Source organism: Camelus bactrianus, chromosome 19, assembly GCF_048773025.1.
Source record: "Camelus bactrianus isolate YW-2024 breed Bactrian camel chromosome 19, ASM4877302v1, whole genome shotgun sequence".
NCBI classification, from domain to species: Eukaryota; Metazoa; Chordata; class Mammalia; order Artiodactyla; family Camelidae; genus Camelus; species Camelus bactrianus.
This window is the reverse complement of record NC_133557.1, coordinates 30,348,733-30,371,421: the sequence shown is the minus strand read 5'-3', so window position 1 is coordinate 30,371,421 and position 22,689 is coordinate 30,348,733. Positions and strand designations below refer to the sequence as shown.

At 44.8% G+C, this 22,689-nt stretch overlaps 1 protein-coding gene across 1 annotated transcript in view; it reads right to left on the bottom strand.

The window, feature by feature from the left end:
- The window catches only part of CDH26 (cadherin 26), a gene marked incomplete at its 5' end in the record, with an annotated part of 34,969 nt that extends 19,053 nt beyond the window's left edge, over window positions 1-15,916 (bottom strand). Inside the window, 8 exons of the mRNA XM_074347905.1 lie at window positions 219-487; window positions 1,789-1,974; window positions 3,605-3,733; window positions 3,926-4,092; window positions 6,486-6,633; window positions 12,748-12,909; window positions 14,601-14,702; window positions 15,812-15,916. Of these exons, the coding sequence (XP_074204006.1) occupies window positions 219-487; window positions 1,789-1,974; window positions 3,605-3,733; window positions 3,926-4,092; window positions 6,486-6,633; window positions 12,748-12,909; window positions 14,601-14,702; window positions 15,812-15,916 (1,268 nt within the window). The remainder of the gene's footprint in view (window positions 1-218; window positions 488-1,788; window positions 1,975-3,604; window positions 3,734-3,925; window positions 4,093-6,485; window positions 6,634-12,747; window positions 12,910-14,600; window positions 14,703-15,811) is intronic.
- Between the last annotated feature and the right edge of the window lie 6,773 nt (window positions 15,917-22,689).

Below are 22,689 nucleotides of genomic sequence, written 5' to 3'. Positions count from 1 at the left end.
AACACGAGAATCCCACCCGCAGGGCTCCAAGGACGCTACAGAGGAAGGCGGCAGTGAGCCTGGGCAGGGGGTGTCCTGGGGTGGCTTCTGGTATTTTCACAACTGGGACAGCATCGCCCCTATGTGCACGTGGAAGGAGCTGGTTTCCAACAGGAGTCCTCTTGGGCACGTGGCTAATTCTACGTAAACCACCACCCTTCCCGCTCCGGTCTTCCCACCTTATCTGGCTGGCAGTTCTGTCTGGGTCCATAGCATTAAAAATTCCCAGCTGAATCCCTGGCCCAGCGCCGTCGGCCACACTGACGATGAAGGTGGCGGGGTGGAAGGCGGGCGGGTCGTTTGCGTTGGTCACCTGCACACTCACGGTGGCGCTGGCCACTGCCCTCCTGGGCTTCTGCAGGCGTCCAGCCTCACAGGAGAAGAGCGGCTCCTCGTTCTCCATGGCCACGACCAGGCTCCATGCGGGGTGAGTCTCATAGTCCAAAGGCTGCCACCGCGGAGGGAGGATTGCGTTAGTGCCTGCGGCTCGGGGGCTGAGGAAGCCCGCGCAGCGCGAGTCATCACTGCAGACCCACAGCCTGCGGCTTCCGCACTTCATTTATTATTTACATGGTCTTTGATAATGATCAAAAGACAGTCGTCAGCCCATTTTCAAATCATTTATGGAGTTTTCTTTTTTCCTCCCCCTCCCCTGGTTGAAAAGAGCCACCATCCTTTAGAGGGTAATGAAAAATGCAACAAAAACCATAACCCAATGAAACATTAATGTGACAACTCTGCCGCCAAAAAGTCAGGGGAGCTTAAGGAAATAGAGATATTAATGATCATAGTTATTCAGGATACAAAGTGGTCAGTGACTTAAAAGTGACTGAAAGACTAGGAATGTTTGGGAAATTCAGCGCCAGGCATCTGATATAGAGCATCCCCCAAGTCCAGCTACTCACAGTGCAGCCCCGCCCATCAGCATCAGCTGGGAGCTTGTTACACTTAGAGGCAGAAACTTGGGCCCCACCCCATACCTACTAACTCAGATCTGCCTTTGAACCTGATCTCCAGGTTGACTCACCTGCACTGCACCAGAGGCACTGGTCATTCTAGGGTCTACTGAGAGCAATTAAAACTCAAGGCAGTGTACTTCAATTTAAAAAAAAGCTAAACTAAAGTCACTGAAGTCAAACTGCCCCAGTCAGAACCCCTACTCGGGCTGTGTGACTTTGTGAAAATTACCCAACCTCTCTGGGCTTTGGTTTCTTTAACAGTAAATGAGATAATACTTTACTGCAGGGCCAACTCTCCATTAGGCACAGCAGGAAAATTGCCAGGATCCCACGATACTTTTAAGGGCCCATGCAAATGTTCTAATTGCTTTCAAACTCAGAAGGAAAAAAATGAACTCAGGGTGAGAGAAAATGTTTTAAATATTTTTCTAACATCAGAAAAAAAAACATGTTAGGGACTATGTAAGTCTGTTAAATTTTGTCTAAAGCAAAAAACAAATTTGAACTGAACTACTTACAGTCATAAAAAATAACAGTTAACATTGGTATGTATTATTTTGGTGGGAGGAGCCATGTAGGCAGAAGGGCAGAGGGACCACGGCAGAAGTCGCCAGGAAGCCCTGCCTTCCTCACTGGACTCTGTGGGGCCTGGTGACACAGCGTGCGATGTGCTCAGAACACACTCACCTTCACTGCCGGGGCTCCTCCTAGTTCATTGTCAGGAATCCTACAGAAAGGGGCCTCAGCACATCCAGCCACCTGGCTGGCGTGCCTTCCATGACAGCTTTACCTTGATAACATTTAAAATCCCTTCATTGGTCTCGGGGTCAGTCAGAATGTCAAAGTGTCCCTCTTCATCGCCTTTCGATATATTGAATTTCACTTTCCACGCGGACGTAAACGGAGAATCACCATCTTGGACCCGGAGACGTAACACGCCCTGGCTGACTTGGCCTTCAGAAACCTGAATGTTATACTGAGAGGCAATCATTTCCATGTCAGAGAGAAAAAGAAGCACAATTGAAAAAGAAGAGAGAGCGAGAGAGAGAGAAAACGTATGCCTTTAACACAACCACCTGGGTATTTCTCTTGTGATTGAACCTGACCACTCAGGATCTGAAACCTGCCTGTTACAGCAGACATCTGTAACAAGCATCTTGTTCCTTCCCCGCCATGACTTGGGGTCTGCATAACTGAATAGCTGAATAACTATAAAAATGCCCTTCAATCCCATGCAATGCACTTTTTTTTAAAGAATTTTAAAAATAATAATACACATCTTAGTTTATGCTGCCTAAAAAAAAATCTAACTCCCTGAAGTAGTGTTCTTAAGGTTATTTTGACTAAGGCAACAATTTTTCTAACACATATAGACCTTCAAAATCGCTTCTTATTCAATATATTTGGTGACAGGATAATTTCTCTAGATGAGCACATCACGGTAACAGCATACAGTTTTTGCAGCCCTACTTTTGAGAGCACAGCTTTTTACCGAGCCAGAGAAGGATTTGGAAACAAGACTGAAACATAATAAACATGTTTCAGTTATTGTATACTGTTTGGTGAGATGCTTTCATTGAAAACATTTCAACTTTGGTCTATATAATTAAATTTTGCTTAATGACACTTTAAAAAAATAATGGTTTGTAGCATTTAATTATTCGGCAAAGGCTACGATGTACCGGATTCTGGTTTAGAGGCTGTGAACAAGACGGCTGTAATCCCATCACCAGGGAGCTGAGGACTGAGGGTGGGGGTGGGGGGGGTCGGGTTGGGGATTTAACTAGGTCATCAGGAAAGGCCCCCCTGAGAGGGGTCGGGGGAAGACAGAAATACAACAGACATTTTCCTTTTAAAAATTCATGCAGAAGAGTGAGAAACTGAAAGCAGACCCTGAGTGGTTTTATTTTCCCTCCTGGCCGTCTTTTGCATTTTAAGTGGTTCGATATTTCCAGACTGATTGGAACAGCAGGTGTCAATGCCTCCTTCAAGCCTGCGAATCCAGTGGCACAGGAGATTCTGTGTGGAACCCCAGCATGTAAGGCAGGTGAGCTGGGAAAGGCCAGGCCACAGCCCGCCCACTCATTTTTTCTTTTCGAGAGCTCTGAACGTTGTGTGTGAACCTCCGGCCCATACTTCTCACCCGGGGCCAATCCTGCACAGGGTCTGCAGACACTTCTGGGTGTCACAGCTGGAGGCACTACTGGTATCTAGTGGGTAGAGGTCAAGGGTGCTGCTCCCCATCCTTCAGTTCACTGGGCAGCCTCCCCCTACCCTACCCACCCCTTTCTGCATCCCCAGTGCCAACAGGGTGGACGCTGGGAAACTCTGACAGAGAGAACGGGACCTCTATTTTCCCTGTGCGTCAGCATGCTCATCTGCAAAATGGGAGCCACGGCGGCTCCAGCAATCAAGAACCAAAGCCAGCGTGTGAACGCACGGAGGGCGGACTCCCGCACAAGGTGGAAGAGGTGTGAGCTATCGACGTGGCTGACTTCTTGGTTCTAGTTTATTCTGGGGAGCGGCGTGTAGCTGGGCGAAACGGGGGATGCCTACAGCAAAACCCCGCCCGGGACGTGGGACCCGAGGCCGCGCGGGCGCCTTACGCTGTCCGGCGCGAAGGCGGGCGCGTGGGTGTTGCTGTCCCGCACGAGCACGTGCACCGTGGCCGAGGCCGACAGCGGCGGGTCCCCGCGGTCCCTCGCTCTGATGAGCAGCGTGAACTGGGGCGCGGTCTGGTGGGAGGAGGGGGAGGGGGAGAGTCAAGCCCTGAAACGCGGGACAGGGACGCGCTCGGACATTTCAGCCAGGTCAGTAGCCCGTCCGGCCCCAGGGGTTTGTGGCTGCGAACGTAAACCCTAAGTCTGGGGCTCAGAGAGAGAACAAACCCGTTTCACTTTTTTTCGAAACAGTAAAAGGCACGTAACCTCGTAATCTAAGCATCCTGACAGCCGTATTTCTCCGCTAAGGCGGTCAATCCGGAAGCCGTGCTCTCTCGGTGCCGGCGTTTGAGAAGCCAGGGAGTAAAGGACTTGAGAATTTGGAGTGTTTTCTTGATCCAAATCCACGGCCAACATCTGAAAAATAGGTTGACCTGGAAAGAATTTTTATAATTGTTACTATTTGCCCAAGGCAGCCTATCAAACCAGGAGGAGGAAGGGTCTTTGCTCCAATGGCACTGGGGCATACACCAGATGGATTAAGTATTCAATATTAATAATAATTAAATATTGTTTATATAGTATCAAATAATATTAAATATTTATATAGTATTAAGTAAATATTATTTTGATTATTTTATTTCTATTTCTATTATAGCATGTATATTTATTTGTATTTTATTATAATTAATATAATAATATAATTTATATTATAAATACTATTTTATTACATTTTAAATCTCTGCTCTGTCTACAGTTACAGCTTTTTCATTCTTTATATTGTTAGATTATGCCTTCTCTTTCTTTTTCTTGGTCAATCTGTTCGAAGTTTATCCTTTTTATTAACATTTTTCTAATAATCAACTTAGGCTTTGATAAACTACTATATATGTATCCATTCTACTTTTTTAATATGCTATTGTTTTTCTCATTTTTTTTGCTCATTAATTTTAAACTTTTCTTCTTCTATAATATAAACATTTTAAGACTGAAAATTTTCATCTTAATACCGAAAGTATTGATTTCTGTAATATACTACCAAAATATATGTAGTGTTGTCAGCTTTCACTTCTAAGTATTTTTTAAATGTCCATTATGATTTCTTCTTTAATTTATTCACAGAAGTTTTTGGTAACTTCCAAATATTTGAAAACTTTTTGTTACTGACTTCTAAATCTACTACATATAATAAGAGAATGTGGTCTGTATGACATTAGCTATTTGAAATGTTTTAAAACTTGTTTTATGGATCAGTATATGGTCAATTTTTATAAATGTTCCACATGACATTAGAAGTATATATTCTTTAGCAGTTGAATGTGGGGTTCTACGTATGTCCTTTAGATCAAGAATTTTAGTTGTGTTGTTTAAAACTTATCTACATTTATTCTTTTCTTATACATTAAGAAATGTATACCAAAATGTTTCATTATGATGTTTCATCAATTTTTGTAGTTCTATCAATTTTTACATTATATGTATTTGAGGCTATTTTACTAGATGCATACAAATTAAGGATTTTTATATCTCCCTGATCAATTGAGCTTTTTATGCTTTTGTGTTTACGTATTTGTTTATTGTGATCATTAATATAAATGAACATGTTTCTAAAAAGAAAAGGAGGAGGTTAAAATCAAGAAAAATGATAATCACACTAGCAGAAATAAACGGAGAAAAGAACAAGGGACTGATAAAAGAAATAGAAAGGGCCAAAAAGGCTGTCCCACGTTCAAGCACTTAATAATCAGAGATGAACAATGCAGTAAGCCCTGTCATACGCTGCCAGGAGACCGACTAAGCTGCAACACTTACACCATGTGCAGTCTGAGCCAGCAGTTCTCAGCGTCTGGGTTTGTGCTAAGTAAATAATGCTCGAATGGGACACAGACCTCGCTCAGATATATTCACTGAAGCATGTTTTATAAAATCAACAAAAAGTAACAGTGAAACATAAATTTCCAACGAGAGGAAATTGTTTAAAAATCTTCAAGCACATCTGTAAAATAAAGTATGACACAACAGGGTACTGCAGGAGAACACTGTTAGGTCACAAACTATAAAAAGGCATTTTTTAAAGAGAAAAATCACACATATGCACATGTGAAAAAATATGCCTGTATATTTATAAATATTTAATATACACATATATATTTTGTACTGTGATAAAGATGAAGAAAGTATGTAGATATGGGAATACACATTTGTAATTATATATATAAATCTGTGCATATGTACGCATATATAAATACAACATACCATGTGTATATACACACATACATAAAATGCAAAGAAAAATACTGAAAGAATATAAACTAAAACATTAATGGTACTTGTCTCTAATTGGTAGTGTTAGAGATGCTATCTATTTCAGTCTTTTTGTGTCTTGGAATTTTCCAAATTTCTTAGAGACTGTTTTGCAAAATAAATAATGCTTTTTGTTATTAAAATAGATGCACATTTTAGTAAGGATGGTTCGGATTAAAGACTCACAGAATCGTGGCTCAGCCATCTTGCTACCATTTTAAAGATGAGAAATTCAGAGATATTCAAGATCCCACCATCCGCCTCTGCTCCTCCCCTCATTCATTTGGCTTTATGTTATATTGATATTTACGTATCAGCTCTTCCAACTGGCAGTTTCCACATCATTTAATTGCCAATACAAAATGAGGCTTGCAGACTTCAAAGCATTTTGCTCTAATCCAGGGCCTGAGGTTTTTGGGATGTGAACCGTGGAATATCTCCCTGAAGACAGCTGGGACCAAGGGCCCTGTCAGAACAGAGGCAGGAAAACCTTCATGGGACAGAGTGGCCCCGCCGCACACACCTGCATCGTGGTTCTCCTTCACGCTGATGTTAAATTCCTTCTCGGGGAACTGGGGTGCGTGATCATTCACATCGCTGACCCTGATGTTGACAATCAAGGATTTATCCACAATTTTTCCCGTTAAGCGTTTCGCAACATCACAGCAAATCTAGGGAGCAGAGAGCTATGTTAATGTCACAGAACCACTTATCTGATGACACTAATCCGATAACCGTGCTGTAATTGTGTCCTGCATCTGTCTCCTCCGTAGACTGACAGCTCCTGAGGGCAGGGGTGACATGCTCTCATTCAGCTTGTGACCCCAGGCCTTGAGCACAGTGCTGGTACAGACCAGTGCTCAACACTCATTTATAGAAAAAAAAAAATCAATGCTCTGACTTGAAAAATACTTCATGCATTTTTATTAGGTTCAAGTCTCAGCTTCTCTACCTGCATCAACATAGGCCAGTTGTTTCGAGCCTCAGTTCCTACATCCTGTCAGTCCTGTGATGAGAAACGAGTACACTAATAAATATTGGTAAAATATCGCAGAGAGCAGACGCTTTAAAGTTTTGAGAAAGTGAACATTTAAAGTAACTAGGACTGCTGTTAACATACGGTGCGTTCTTAAATGGCCACTGCTGTTTCTTGTGTACTTGAATAAGGAAGGTGAATTCATCTCAAACATGCATGTGAGAATTCTTCCCTTTGAAAAGATCTCAAATCAATAATTAAAGCTTCTATCATTAGTTTCTTAGGAAAGTGAAAAAAAGGAGCAAATTAAACTCAGAAAGAAGGAAGTAATAAAAATAAAAGCATAGATCAGTAAAATTTAAAATAGCAGAAACAATAAGGTCAATGAAACCAAAAGGTGGCTCGCCTTCCCATACACATTTTGGGGCCAGCTTACTGATTTCTGTAAAAACATTCTGCTGATCTTTTAAGTAGGCTTGCACTGACTTTATAGATAAATTTGGGGAGAATTATCATCTTAATAGTCAATCTTTCAATCCATAAACACAGCACATCTTTTCATTCAACCAAGTCAACTTTGATTTCTTCCGTCAGTGTTTTATAAAAGTTTTTAGTAAACGTATCCAGCACGTATTTTAGATTTATACCTAAATATTTTAAATTTATACCTAAGCACTTCATTTGTTTGGTGATACTGTAAACAATGTTGCTTTTAAAATACTTATTTCCAATTATTCATAGCTGATAGTAACTTTTATAGAGTAACTTTATTTCCTGTGACTTTGCTAAAATTGATTTTCAAATGTTAAAAACAGGCAGAGGAGTTGAACAGACGTTTCTCCAAAGAAGCTATGCAGATGGCAAATAATGCATCACTTGTCATTAGGGAAATTCAAAGTAAAACCCCAGTGAGATACTGCTACGCACCTATTTGAATGGCTAACATGAAAAACTGGACAAAGGTGCAGAGTGGTCGGAATTCTTGTATATTGCTAGTGAGAATGAAAAATAGTTGTCACTCTGAAAAACGGGAGTTTCTGATCAAGTTAAGCATGTGATCCAACAAGCCCAGTCCTAGGTTTTTACCCCTCAAAAAATAAAAACTTATGTTCACATAAAACTCTGTATGCTTTTAGCAGCTTTGTGATTGCCAAAAATTAGAAAGAACTCGTGTCCCTCAACTGACGAGTTGGTAAATTGTGGGGCATCTGTCAAGTGGAATACTTACTCAGTGGTTAAAAAAACAAACTATTTCTGCATGCCCACAACGTGGATGGATATCAGATACATTATGCTAAGTGAAAAACCCAGACTTAAAAAGTAACATTCTGTGTGGTTCCGTTTATATGACATTCTGAACAAAGTAAAAATGTAGGAACAGATCAGTGTTTCCAGGGTCTAAAGGTTAGGGGAGGGTTTGATGATAAAAAATAAGCATAAAGAAATATTAGGGGTGATGAAACTGTTCTGTAGCTTGGTATAGTAAATGTAACATACTCTATTTTCTACTTAAAAACAAAATGAGACAAAACATAACTGTGCTGCTTACAAGGCAATATACCTTAAATGTAAGAATATGAGAGTTGAAAGAGGAGATATATATATATATATCTTACCTGTATATGAGCTTCTCCATATATTAGCTTCTTTAGGTTAGTCTTTGAAGATAAGTAGATCGATTGGTAGACTGATAGACAGAATGATTTTTCAAAGACTGACCAAAAGAGGCTCATCTAGGCATCTATCTCCAAATACCAAAATTTAAGGCAAGAAATCTTACTAGTCATAAATGGGGACATTTAAAAGCCGTAAAAGTCTCAATCTATGAGGAAGATGTGAAATAGGAACTCTACATTTGCATGCACTTGATAACATAGCCTCAAAGTATATAAAGCTCAGATTAACAAAACTAAAATGGGAAGCAGAGATTTGAATGCACCTCTCTCAGAAACTGTTAAAACAAGCAGATAAACAAAAACAGGTAATCAGAAAGGATATCAAATATTTAAACAACATAATTAACTGATTTGATGCAGTTTTTGCCATAAATAGAATATTATACCCAACACTGCAGTGTACACATTCATTTCAAGAGCACATTGACGATTTACCAAAATTTATTACATGCTAGGGTATAAAGCAAGTCTTGACAAATTTCAAAAAATTACAACCACAGAGAGTATATTGAGCTAGAAATCATCAAGAAAGATAATTTACAACCCCAAATGTCTGAGAGTTAAGCAAAACACTTCTAAATAACTTATGGGTCAAAGAAGAAATCACAATAGAAGTCAGAAAATATTTTGAAATGAATGGTAGTAAAACAAGTAAGTCAAAAATGTGTTTTCTCATTATTCAGACATCAAGCCCAGATTTTATAAAATGTTTGATTCTCTAGAGGCAAAAGGGTAAATAAAAGCTTGTGAAATGATTATTCACAGACACCCAACCATGTTTGTATTTGGCAATAAGCGATTTTTGAGATTTGCCCAAGCTATGACTCCTGGGTGTCAAATTCCTTGCTGAAAGCAATGTTACTAAAAAACCTTGTTTCCTGAATTATATTCTGCTTATACGAAATGCTTGGTGATACAAATAAATGTGCAGTACTTTTATTTTGTACATCAGAGGCTTCAGCATGAAGAAATAACCAGAAGTCTTTCTAAGTCTGATGTGTGGTGGTGTAAGTGTCTGCTTTGCTAGCTTGCTGGGAGATTTCTGAGACTTGCAAAATTTACCTCACAGTGGATCAGACTGAAGAAATACTTATGGAGTGAAAAAGCAGAAAGGAAGTAAGCCATGCATTTGCCATTGACAAAGGAACAAACATGGCACAGGCTCTGCTGCTTGGGGAACCATAATTGCACAGGCTTTGTTTACATCCCTCACTTGTACACCATGACAGAATGACTCCCAAAGCCAGAAACACAGGGGGCTGTGTTCATCACTCTGCTTCAGCCAAAACATGCCTCCAAGAGATTCAGGAAATGTACCCTAACCTACTTATACAAAACAGTTATTGCATGTGAAAACAAACAAAAAGGCTGCCTGGACTACAACAAAAGCCTTGACTCCGTTTTTCGCAAATAACAACACCACCTAGCACTGGCTAACGGCTGCTGGCAGGAGAGAAGCGCACCCCCGGGACTGCTGAAGACGTAACCAGACTGGAGCACCTTGAGAGAACGAGTGTTCCGCATGTGATCGCTGCTGCAGAGCTGCTGCCCTCGCTCTGCTCTGAGCAGATGCCGCATCGCTGTGCGTGCATGTGTGCAACGCAAGCTGAGATGCCAGTGGGAAACCTCGGGTGGTTTTGTCTCCTTGAAAGCCGGTGATACCCCGCCATGACCATATTTTTTGCAAATGATTATGTGAAGCTATAAGGATACACAAAATATTAGGTACAAAGACGTAAGCGAGGGCAACAATCTTAAGTCCACGTCTGAGAGTGCTCAGAGAGCAGCTTCTTCTGGGAGGCTGTTTCTATGAGGTTGCGTCAGCGCTAGTGAGCGGCTCTTAAGACCAGGGTTTTAAGGGGAGAGGCAGCATTGTCTCGGCTTCACCAGGCAGGTGTCTTGGGACCTCGAGAGCTTCAGACAGCCACCTCTCCCCCGTTTTCCTCAGAGCCCACATGGTTGCCTCTGCTTCGCTGTGCCTGCCTCCTTGGGCCTCTTTCCCAGCAGACTTACGGCTCGCTCACTGGCATCCGCCACGGCGGTCCCACTGGGCATCGTAAGACGGTCACTTCCTGTTCAGCTCTCTTCTCTCTGCCTGCAAGACCAAGGATGCCACAGGGCTACTAGTACTGAACCTGTCTGCTTCGGGGACTCCAACATACATTTTAAAATTTTTGTGCAAGCAAATTGGCTTTCTCAGGCACCATTTCTACACGCTCCTCCATAATTTATGACCGTGCCAGCCGCTCCCTGCTCCTTCATCACCCCCACTTCTGGCTCTAAAACCGAGCCAGCTGTAATCCTTCCACTTAAAAACAAGACCCACATGTTTGTTTTATGTTTATTATTTTATATTCCATTTGTTATCCTAAAAGCTGTATCTGAGACCTTTATTTCTATAAGATGCCTGGGAGGCATAAGTGCTATTTATTCTTTGGCAAGAAGCTGAGAATTTCTGGGAGACTCAGAATCACAATGGAGAAAGGAAATGTCATGGGTATTTTCTGTTCTTGTAAAGGGTTCTCAGCCTTTTGTTACAGTCCTGAGATTTATGTCCTTGGATAAACACACCACAGTGCATTGACATGATGGATTGGCATATGGCTGTTTGAAATTACATGCACAAGATCTATATACTCTTAGATACAAATGAGCATGTGGAAAATCCTAAATCCCAAACACACAATGCAAAATCACTTACATGCATAGGTTATATGTAAGTAGGTAAAGAAGACTGTGTTGGGATAAAGACCAACAGATAATTATTACAAAGAAATAGACAGTTTTCTTGGGTGCATTTGTATCCTATGAAATTGAGCATATTTTGATATAAACAGATAAGATTCCTGCACAGAAAAAAGTCAGACTTTTTCCCTCTCCAGCTCTGTCTTAAATCTTACAGCAGCTCTCCGTCAGGCACTACTGCTGCCTTGTAGGTTTATGGGATTAACAGGAAATTAGCCACGCTACCCCCACCCAGCCACCTTCCAAACACAAGATTTTAATGTTTTAGCCAGCTTTAGGGACTCCTTTGTTACCCTCAAGAGTAAAGCAGTCATACTAGACATGTATGTTTGCCAATACATTAGGTTTACTTAATGTGTAAAAACGTCCTGTCCTCACAGACAGCCAGAAAGCAGTCATCAGCGTTCTTCTGCAGAAGCAGGTGGTTGCGTCAGCAGGGCCGCTTTGTGTCCCCAGGGCACTCTGCTAACCCCTCGTCTCCTGCCGGGAGACCCCATCAGCCTGCCTCACGTCCTCCTAACTCGTGTGCTGACCCCTGTGGGTGAGGTCGCTATGGCTGCTGGAACAAACGGGGTGCCTACCACAAAAGTCTGTTCTCTCCCCGTTCTGGAGGCCAGAGCCAAAATCAGGGTGTCTGTAGGGCTGGTTCCTGTGTGTCCCTGAGAGGGAATCTGTTCCAGGCCTCTCTCCTACTGTCTGGTGGTGTCCGCCATCCCTGGGGTTTCTTGGTTTTTAGACCCATCACTCCGATTCTGTCTCCAGCTTCACATGGCCTTCTCTTCTGTGTCCTTTTCTCTGGGTCCAAATTTCCCTCCCCTTATGAGGATGCTGGTCACTGGATTAGGTCAGTGGGAGGCATCAAACCAGAACAAAGGCTGACCGACCTCCTCAGATAAAATCATGATGCAATCATGACAGATGCCCAGACTGCCAGGAGGAAACCATCACCTCCTGCAGGACTGTAGTTCCTCCTTCGTCAGTTATTGCACAACCCATGAGGTCTCTTTGTAGCTTCTCGTTATAAATTTCAACTACGACTCACCAAAACCAAAATCAGCCCATTTTATAAACATTGAGTAGCTCTAGAGCCAAATGTTCTCAGGTATCCTGATCATATCAGCGTACAGGTCCTTAGAAGGAAGGTTGGTAGTAGCAGGGGTCACAGAGATTGTGGAAATGATTACAAAGCCAAAGTCCAGAACTCTAAAAGGAGATCACAAAGTCAACCTCTGTACCCTGGGTGCACTTCTAAAGCACACCACAGTGTATGAAGTGTGGCTCTCCCAGAACCCAGCACACAGGCTGCTTAAACGGTGCTTACCCAATGCACGATTCCTACAAGTGCTTTACGGTAAATCCCAGCTTAGAATGTATCAAATTTTAGGTACCATAAAAGATGGTGTTTTCTCTCGATCAATAGGGCGGTGAACATATATTTTTCCATTCTTGTGATCTTCTATAGAAAACAAGCCAATCTCTGGATGTTCATCCACACCAGGTCCACTGATGAAGTACATTAATTCCGTGTTATCATGTACATTATTGAACAGCTGGAAGGAAAAAAATCAGGGATAAAAAAGAGGATGAGAATAAACTCTACGTACATCGAATATCTAGGCTAAGACTCCAAGGCGTTTTTAAAGACCCTCACCCAGCAACTGCAGATGCGAGGATTTATCCCAAAGAAATAAACAGACACGTGAAATGCAGGAACGAGGAACATGGCAGCAGGGTGGTGTGTAATCGTGCAAAGTTGGGAGCCACATGAGTGCCCATCCATGTGGACAGAATCACCTGGTGGTGCCCCCTCACGTGGCAGGGGGGCCGCAGCCTTTCAGGGTTTACAGGTACTGCTGACCCAGAATGAGGGGCGTGACACGTTTAAAGCAAGAAAGGCAACCAGCAGAACAACCTGCCCAGTGCGATCACCCCTCCGGGGAGGGGGAGGGGGAGCCGCAGAGCCGGCATTCGCCAAGAGCTTAGAATGAGCCGGCTCACGAGTCCCTGACTTGCCCTGACCTGTCCAATCTTTGAAACAACCTGTAGTGTAGGTACTGTCGTTGCCCCCGTTGCACAGATGAGGAGACAAAAAACCTGTCCAGTTTATACAGAGAGGACACGGTACATCTGGAATATGAACTCACTGACGCCCCTGAGTCCTGGGAGTATTCACTGCTAACCACTGAGCCTTCAAAACTGTCTGTAGATATTTTTTTTCAGTAGGCATATACTATTTTTATAAACACTTCGAAAATATGAATTATTTTTTTCTAGGAACCATAGACTGTGAGAGCTGCGCGGGGCTTAATCAGCCAATACATACCTCAAAGACCCATGGAGATCTGGAAAATCATGGAAACAAACAACCTGGGCTGACTGTAAAACTCTGGCGTTCCAGCACCACCTCGGGGCCTCTATGGTGCATCAGCTGAGACTCGGAGTGAGTAAGATGACAGGGGAGTGGCGGGGACTGTGACCTTCTGGGTAAGTCAAGCCCATCTAATTACTACCATGTGGGAATGTACCCTCCAAGGAGTCAGATCGCCCAGGTGTTAAAAAGCTTTTGGAAGTGCGGAATTTTTAATACAATCACCCTATTTTTCCCCAATTTTTAAAATCATGGTACAATACACACAACATAAAATTGACCATCTCAACCACTTTTAGGTGTACAGTTCAGTGGTGATAAGTACATTCATATGGGGGTGCAACCATCCTCTCCAACCATCTCCAGAACTCTTGTCATCTTGCAAAACTGAAACTTGGTACCCGTTGCACTATAATTCACCATGACCCCTTCCCCACCAGCCCTGGCACCGCTGTTTCACTTTATTTTATTCTTTTGGCCCTCCTTTTTGCCCCCACCCCCAGCCTCTGGTAACCATAATCTCTTTATTATTTTTAAGTAATTATTAAAGAAAAACAAAGACTTTCTATGGGCCAAATAAAACAGGCCTGCAGGCTGGAATGAACCACCTGTTGCCACGTAATTCTGGCTTTCTCAGCTCACACTCACACTCAGGGAGAGGGAGGGTGGGTTCTAGAACCCCGGCGTCCTGAGTCCCAGCCCGGCGTCCTGATTCCCAGCCCAGCGTCCTGATTCCCAGCCCAGCGTCCCTCCTACCACCTGACCGCCTGGCCTCGACAGCACACCGCCTTTCAAGACTTTCTCCTCCTGCCAAAAGGGGCGGGCTCAATCAGAGAGGGCGATGGGGCCCTTTCCTTAGGGCAGCTGCCTTACCTCCCCAACAAGTTTGGGAAAGGGTCCTGGGTCTTCCTCTTGCAGCTCCAAGGTGGTGATAACCCATCTTCTCTTGGATCGCCGCAGAAGCCGGCTGTCTCCCTGGAAACCACAGTGGCCGTGAGGAGGAGGAGGATAGAGGCGATGGTGGGGCATGGTGCTCGCACCTGGGCTGCACCCTCTTTCTCATCCTCCCAACAGCCTCCCATGCTTAGAAATGAAAAGGGCCCATTCCCTTAACTACAGAGTGAGTTCTAAGCTGTGGGGCTAGACACCCAAGGGTTTACACTTCTGTGTGGCTCATGAGCTAGTCTTAGGGGCTGTGAAGACACAGCAGTAGAGACCATTGCCTGCTGTGTGCTGACGCTGGGCCTCTGGGAGACTCGCAGAGTTGTGGGATCCGTGAGACAGTTACCGCCTCTCTACTTATCTCTCCATCTTTCTGAAACCCTTGGTGAGAACATCTCCATTCATTGCTGATGGGTCACCAGTGCCTCTCTGTCTGCTTGGGACAGAGCCAGAGGGAGAGGCCTAGACTCAGCCGTTAGGGCCAGAGATTTGTCAGGGCAGGCAGGGTAGACAGAATTTAACAACGGGGTTTTGTTCATTTTTTATATATATATATAACATATATTTTATGTTTATGTATTACATATATATTATATTATATGCATATTACATATAATGTATCTATCACAGTTACTGTCTGTTTATGATAAATATAGCTGGTTTCTGGCCACATTTCTTTTTATTCAGAAAATGTACTTTTTAAAAATGACTGAATTAGAAAGTGAACTGATCCCAAGAACTACAGGGAGGAAGCAGTCACCAGGCAGGATGGGGCTTCGGGCAAATCTCGCGACGGTGGTGGGCGCTTGGCCGCACCCCCGCCCCGTGCGGCCCTCAAACGCTGGGACACAGCGGGTCTGTTGTTTTCAGCTCCATAAAGGAGAGAACACTGTGGGCCAACCTCGGGGCCAGCACCGCAAGCCTGATTTCTGGTGTTCACCGATTACTCCTGTTCCGATGAGACCTCAAAGCACCACGTGCAACTCTCTGCAGCACTCCGAGAGTCTAAAAGTCCACATCTAGTCACTCATTTATTTTGTGCCAACCAAATATTGACACTAAAACAGTAGAAATTGCAGTCCAGCCTCTAAGTGAAGTCTAGGCTCACGTGGTTTATCGAGAAACTGAGTTCCAAACCCCACCTTTGTGTCATTGGTAAGATCGTCATTTTCTTGTTGGAAGCTGTTGGTGATGTTGACCTTAAAAATAAAAATGGCATTAGTTAGTAGGGAATGTACTTTGCAGAATCAGGTAGAAACTGCCTGAAGTTTCTTCTTCTAGAATTAGAAAAGGGAGAAAAAGGAACTGCATTCAGCTGTTTGTTTTTTGTTTTGTTTTGTTTTACTGGAATGTAATTTTATTTTATTTATTTATTTTTTGCTGAAGTGCAGTCAGTTACAATGTGTCGGTTTCTGGTGTGCTGCACGACGTGCGTTCAGCTTTGATAACTATGGTTTCTCGTTCTTGACATCTCAATTAATAATTGCCGCTTCCCTTCTGAAGCCGTGGGGAGGAGTACCCAGAGAATTCTGACACAGAGTGACCAATGGCAGGGATGTTTAAAACCCTGACATGCTGCTGCCATGGCCATCAACAAAGTGGGAGCTCGGGCTGTCCCTCGGGATGAGCGCACGTGTGGTTAGCAAAGGCGTGTGGGTGCCTGGTTTAAGGTAAGCGGCAAGACGAATAGGGCCTCCTGCAGAGAGCACTTTCCTGCCAAAAGCTGCTTACCAATGTGTGTGTGTGTGCGTGTGTGTAAGTGTGTGCATGTGTGTGCGTGTGTGTGTGTGTGTGCGCGCTGACACCCGCTGGTCTGCTCCATTTGTTTTCACTGCCGTATAGCATTTCACTCTATGAACAGAGGACAATTTATTATCATTCTCCTAGTGATGGCCGTTTAGATTATTTCCAGTTGTTCGTTATTACAAAAAAAAAAAAAAAAAAAGACACGGTGACTATAAACATCCGTACGCACGTAGGAAGTTTCTCTGGAGCAGCAATTTTCAGTTTGGTTCGCCAGGGTCCCTGACCCTATCAGAGTCCACGAGGCCAAACCTGTTCATAATGATCTAAGATGTCATTTGCCCATTTTCCTGTGTGACATTTGCACTGATGATACCAAACCTTGGTGACAAAACTGCTGGTGCCTCAGCACCACAGGAGGCCATGACGCAAACTCCTCCAGTAGCGAACAGCAGGAGCCTGTCACTTCAAGGAAAACAACGGACAGTGTCGCACCGCCGACAACAAAACTGAAGCTTTCAAGCAAAAATGAGAATTTTGGAGAACTTGTGTCCACTATGAGGAGCTTGCCAGCTTCCCAGTATGTAAAGATGTTTTTGCTGATGTCAGTGGACATACTTGTGGGAGCCCATGACTGGGTTAAGAAATTGTAGCAGACCCCAGCCGCTCGTCACCTTTAGGAAGGACGCATGTCTTTGCTAGCAGGCGCCGGCGCATCTGCACTCCTGTCTCCTTGCCATAAAAAGCAGAGACAATGCCTTGCTTGCCTAGTTGAGGTTTTAGCCTAGGGCGGCTTCCAGTGGCAAAGCCATTGTGTGTCCCTTGCTATAAACGCAGGCAGGACACAGCTTGTTTTAAGCATAGGTCCATAGTTCAGGGTTTACTCTGCTCGTTGCAAAGCGACAACTTATGCCCTCAGCGATAAACGCTGGGCATGCTTTCTGCTTTTTGGATAGTCTGTAACCCCCAAGACAAGAAACTGGCTGGTCTGGTGGTCTGTTTTGTAATCAACATCTTATGTCTGAAGAGTTACCTTGTTCCCCTCCCTCCATGAAGGCCCTGAAGATAAATTAAGCCTTTGTGCTCATTGTGGAATTTATGACCTCTACCGGATCCTGTTTTTCCTTAAGCTCCTGCATTCCATGACACAATTGTTTGAGATCTTTTCTTTGATTGTACGCAATAAATAGGAGAGTGTTTGAGAGGCTCGTGGAGTTGGTCCCCGACTCCCTCTCGCTCTCTTGACTTTCCAGGGCCTCGAGTAATTCATTCCGTCTCGGTGGGACTTCTGCAGGACAGAACCCACAACTGGTGACCCCGACGTGATCTACTGCACAGCGACAGAACCAGCATGCTTCAGCTGGAGAGAGAAAGTGCATCGGGATCCCCATAGATTTCATCCCGGTAAGGGAGCAGCAACGCCTGCTCGGGATGGTGACCAACGTGCCTAGAATCCAGCGAGAGCCTTGTGTTTCTTTCACTTTCTTCCTGTGGGTCAACAACTGACTAAGGAGCAAATGGTCTACCTCTGCACAGCACAGCAGCTGCTGAAAGCAGCTCACTGCCCCGGGTCGGAGGAGCAACTTATTAAACTGTTACAACTGGTACAAGGGATTTGTCCCTGGTTTCCAGACCATGGAACAATCGATTTGGAACTCTGGGATTGGGTTGGTAAGAATTTAAAACGTAGGCATCAGCTGGGGGAGAAAACCCCCACGTCCATTTTAACTACTTGGAGTTTAGTACGCACAGCTTTATGTGCCTTATACACTTCCTTGCAGGGTAATTACGCCGAACCTGAATCCCATTCTCCCCCTTCCTCTCCTCCTGCTTCTTCTCCCCCCGTCCTCTCTACGCCGTCTGCCCCTCTTTCACAGGAGATCAATCTGCCGCTGCCACCGCCTCCTCCTCCCTCTCCTGAGGAGTGTGATTGTAAGCAAACTGCTGTGGAACCATGTTTTAAAGAAGGCTTATGTTGGGGAGAGCTGCAAGCTCACCCGGTGATGGCAGGGCGTGGGCAAGGTGTTAAGCATGAGGCTGTCCCTTTCTCGGGATTCAAGGAACTAAAAACTAGTGTTACGGAAAATGGGACTCAAAGTTCATTTACTAAAGGTATTCTTGATATGATTGGAAATGTGTATGTCATGACTCCTTGCGATTGGAGAGCTCTTGTAAGAACTGTCTTAACTCCTGCTCGATTTGCTGAACATCATGAAGGTCGTCTCTTACAAGCTGCTCGTAATCCTGATGCTGGTATTGCTATGTCTATAGAAATGCCTGAAGGAACAGGCCACGGTGCTGACACTCAGCCACAGAGCCACATGGGCAGGCTGGCTTTTAGGCAATGTGCTGATACTGCCCTCGCGGCGTGCTGTGAGGTTCCCGATACCAGAGCCGCTGCTGGCTCCTTTGTTCCCATTCGACAAGGCGTCACAGAACCTTGTGTTGATTTTATTAATCGCTTAGAACAGAGCATCTCTCGCCACGTAGATAATCAGGAGGCAGCGGAAGTGCTCTTAACAACAGCTGGCTTATGGAAAAGCTAATGCAGGTTGCCAGGCAGCTCAAGACAAAAATACAGCCGACTGCATAAGAGCTTGCCAGAATGTAGGAACTGAAACCCATCGTGCCCAGGTCCTTACAGCTTTAATGAGCTCCCCTTCTGCTGTGACCTGCTTTACGTGTGGTAGACCTGGCCATGTTCAAAGGGAATGCCGCCAACCCAGTAAGGGAGGGCGGGGAGGTCCACCTCAAAAATTACCTAACAGAGACTGCCCTCGGTGCGGCAAGGGAAGACGCTGGGCAAACCAGTGTCGCTCCAAATTTGATAAGGATGGCAATCTGATTTCAGGAAACGGGAAATGGGGCCCCAGCTCCCGCGTCCCAAACCCCAAGTGGAGCAATCCTGGCCAGTCAGCTCAAATCCAGGTCTTTATGACCCAGCCTCCTCGGTCCGGTCCTCGGAAACCCCTTCAGCAGTGCCTCCGCAGTGGACTTACGTTCCACCTCAGAATTAATTCCTAAGGAACAGGATTGTGTATATACTCGGCCTCCACTGGAATCTCTGGACCTGTCCCTGAAGGGACCCAGGGTCTAATCAGACACATCACAGCAAGGCACTCTGCTTCCACCTCAGCTGCTGGATGCTAACTTGACTGGCGACGTGAAACTGCTTTCACAGCCCTCCAGACCTCGTGTCTTCTCTCCGGGAACCCAGCTTGCAAAACGTCTGCTCCTTCCCCTTACAGGGGCTTTGCCAGCCCTGTGACTAGTCATCCTTCAGCAACGGCAGCCCTTTACTGGGCGAGAAGGACTGGGTCTCAACAGCCTCTTTTACCGGTAAATCCAAGCGGCATAACTGTTCATGGGTTATTAGATGCGGGGGCACGAGGGCCTCCTGGATGGGAAAAGCCTGTCGGCCAGTCAGTCATCGCTGGTGTTGGGGGGGGGGGGGGCGAATCTGCCGGTGAAAATAAGGACCCCCTCAGGTGCACAGGCCCTGAGGGGCGCGTCGCTTTTATCCCACCCTTCATTCACCCATCCCGGTCTCCCTCTGGGGTAGAGGCCTCCTGAAACAACGGGAAGTCATTCACAGTGTTTTGGGTACGGGCCACTGCTGAGATAGCTCCCCTTCCTCTGGCCTGGACTTCATCCACACCCATTTGGGTTGAGCAGTGGCCCCTGAAAGGAGAGCGTCTCTCTCAGGAAAAATTATTAGTTCAGGAACAATTGGGTGCTGGACATATTAGAGCCTCTACGAGTCCATGGGATACACCTACAGTCAGCATTTCGAAAAAGCCAGGCAAACGGCGATTAACACACGACTTAAGGGCTATTTCTGCGATCACTCGGCCGACGGGGGCCTTGCAGCCGGGCCTCCCTAACCCTTCCATGCCTCCTTCTGATTGGCCCCTAATTGTAACTGACTTAAAAGACTGCTCGTCCACCATTTCTTTAGCTGAACAAGACAGAGAAGGTTTTGCTTCCTCTCTGCCCACTGTAAATAATCAAGCCGCCCTTTCACGTTTCCAGTGGCGAGTCCTTCCGCAAAGGATGATTAATAGCCCAGCCACCTGTCAATGTTTTGTTCGTCGAGCGCAGCTTCCAGCCGGCTCTCGGCATCCTGCTCGTCTGATCTGTCATTATGTGGATGACGTTCTTTTAGCAGCTCTTTCGCAGACACAACTGCTCTCCACTTAAGAATTTCTACAGTCCTCTTTGGCTTCGTTTGGGTTACCGATGGCTCCAGATAAAGTGCAAACTGAACAACCGTGGAAATATCTAGCTTACATTGTTTTCCACCGAGCAGTCTGGCCTCAACCTATTCATTTGCAGACAGAAAACCTACAAACTCTTAATGATTTTCAAAAATTTATTGGGGCCATTAACTGGATTCGTCCAGTTCTTGGCATCGCTACAGGCCAATTGTCTCATTTGTTTAATACTTTGAAAGGGGACCCTGCTCTGGGCGCCCCAGACACTAACTCCGGAAGCTTTACAGGAAGGCGCTCTTGTGGAGCGAGCCTTGTTGCGAAGGCAGCCTTCTTGTTGACAATCTATTGATGCTTATCTATTGACGCTTATCTATTGACAATAGATAATGACAATCCTTGTTGCTTATCTATTTCTTTTTCCAACCCTGCACTCTCCCACAGGCCTCTTAGGACAGCTGATTAATGGATTAAGGTGCCTTGAATGGTTTTTGCTACCTCATTCCTTTAAGGAAACTTTAACAGCTTATACGCAACAGCTGACAGATTTACTCTTGAAAGGACAACCTCGCTGTCAGCAATTAACTAGTCACAGCCCTGATGTTATCTTCCCTGGGGTTTCACTGGAAATCTTCAACTGTTCTCATGGTCTTTGGAGTGTCAGATAGCCTTGGCTGACTTTGTGGGACAGTTTATTTACTCTTGGCCCTCAGATAAGCTCTTACCGCAATTGCCTCTGCTCAGTGTCCCTTTACCCTCTAAGGTGGCACATTCCCCTATTCCAGGCGCTCTACAGTCCTCATCGATGGTTCTGGAAAAACTGCTAAATCGGCTGTTGTATGGTTTGATGAAAACTAGAAAAACTTGGTCACTTCAGGGCAGCCCTCTACCCCGAGAGCTGAACTGAAAGCTGCCGTTATGGCTTTACAACACTTTTCTTCCCAAGCCCTCAGTGTGGTCGCTGACTCTCAGTATGTGGTCTATGCTGTGCAGCATATAGAGGAAACTATTGTCAAAGACTTAAATGATCAAAACCTACTTTCTCTTTTCCTTTCTCTTCAATCCCTCATTGGTAAATGACAGCACCCTTTATTTATCACCCATATTCACTCTCATAGTAATCTTTCCCTCTGACATTAGGAAACGAAGTTGCTGATCAATTTGTTGGCTTTAGCCAGGCCTCTAAGGCTGCGCAACATTCTCATGAGTTTTTTCACCAAAATTATAAATCCCTCATCAAACAGTTTCATCTCACCAAGGTGCAGGCTAAGCGGATCACCGCTGCCTGTCCTGACTGTCAGCGAGTAGCCAACAGTCAACCATCCGGGGGCGTCAACCCCAAGGGCTTATCCCCTAACCATAATGGCAAATGGACATCACGCACGTCCCCTCCTTTGGGGAACTGAAATATCTGCATGTCTCCATTGATACTTTTCCTCATTTTGTCTCGGCCTCCCTGTGTACCAGGAAACAAACTAAACATAGTATCAAACATCCCCTTCTCTCTTTTGCCTGTAAGGGTGAGCCTTGACAGATTCAGACAGACAATGGTCTGGCTATACAGCTCAAAAATTTAAACTATTCTGTCAAGGTTGGGAAGTTCAACACATTACTGGGATTCCTTATAATTCCACAGGTCAGGCCATTATTTAAACAGTCCCATCATACTGAGGCGGGAAGCCCCATGCAAAGACTGGCAGGACCCCCAGGCAGGGCCACTACCTTCCCACCAGCACCATCCGGTTCCCAGGCTCCGCGGCATTGTCTCGCTTTTTGCTTCTGTAATACGGCTTGCTTCTAGGAAAGCGGAAATTACCCCTAAGGTTCTATTGGTTCCCAAAGCTCACTCCTGATTGGTCCATTTGTAACACCTATTCTGCTTATGGTAGGAACCTAGCTCACTCCTGATTGGTTCCGTTGTAACACCTTATTTGCATATGATGTTGCAAAATGTTGCAAAGTCTAGACTGGTAGCCTATAAAAGCCTGTGTAAACCTACAAACAGGGTCCAGAGCTTGGAGTGTTAACTCCTCTGGGCCCACTGGCATAATAAACCTGAGTTCTCC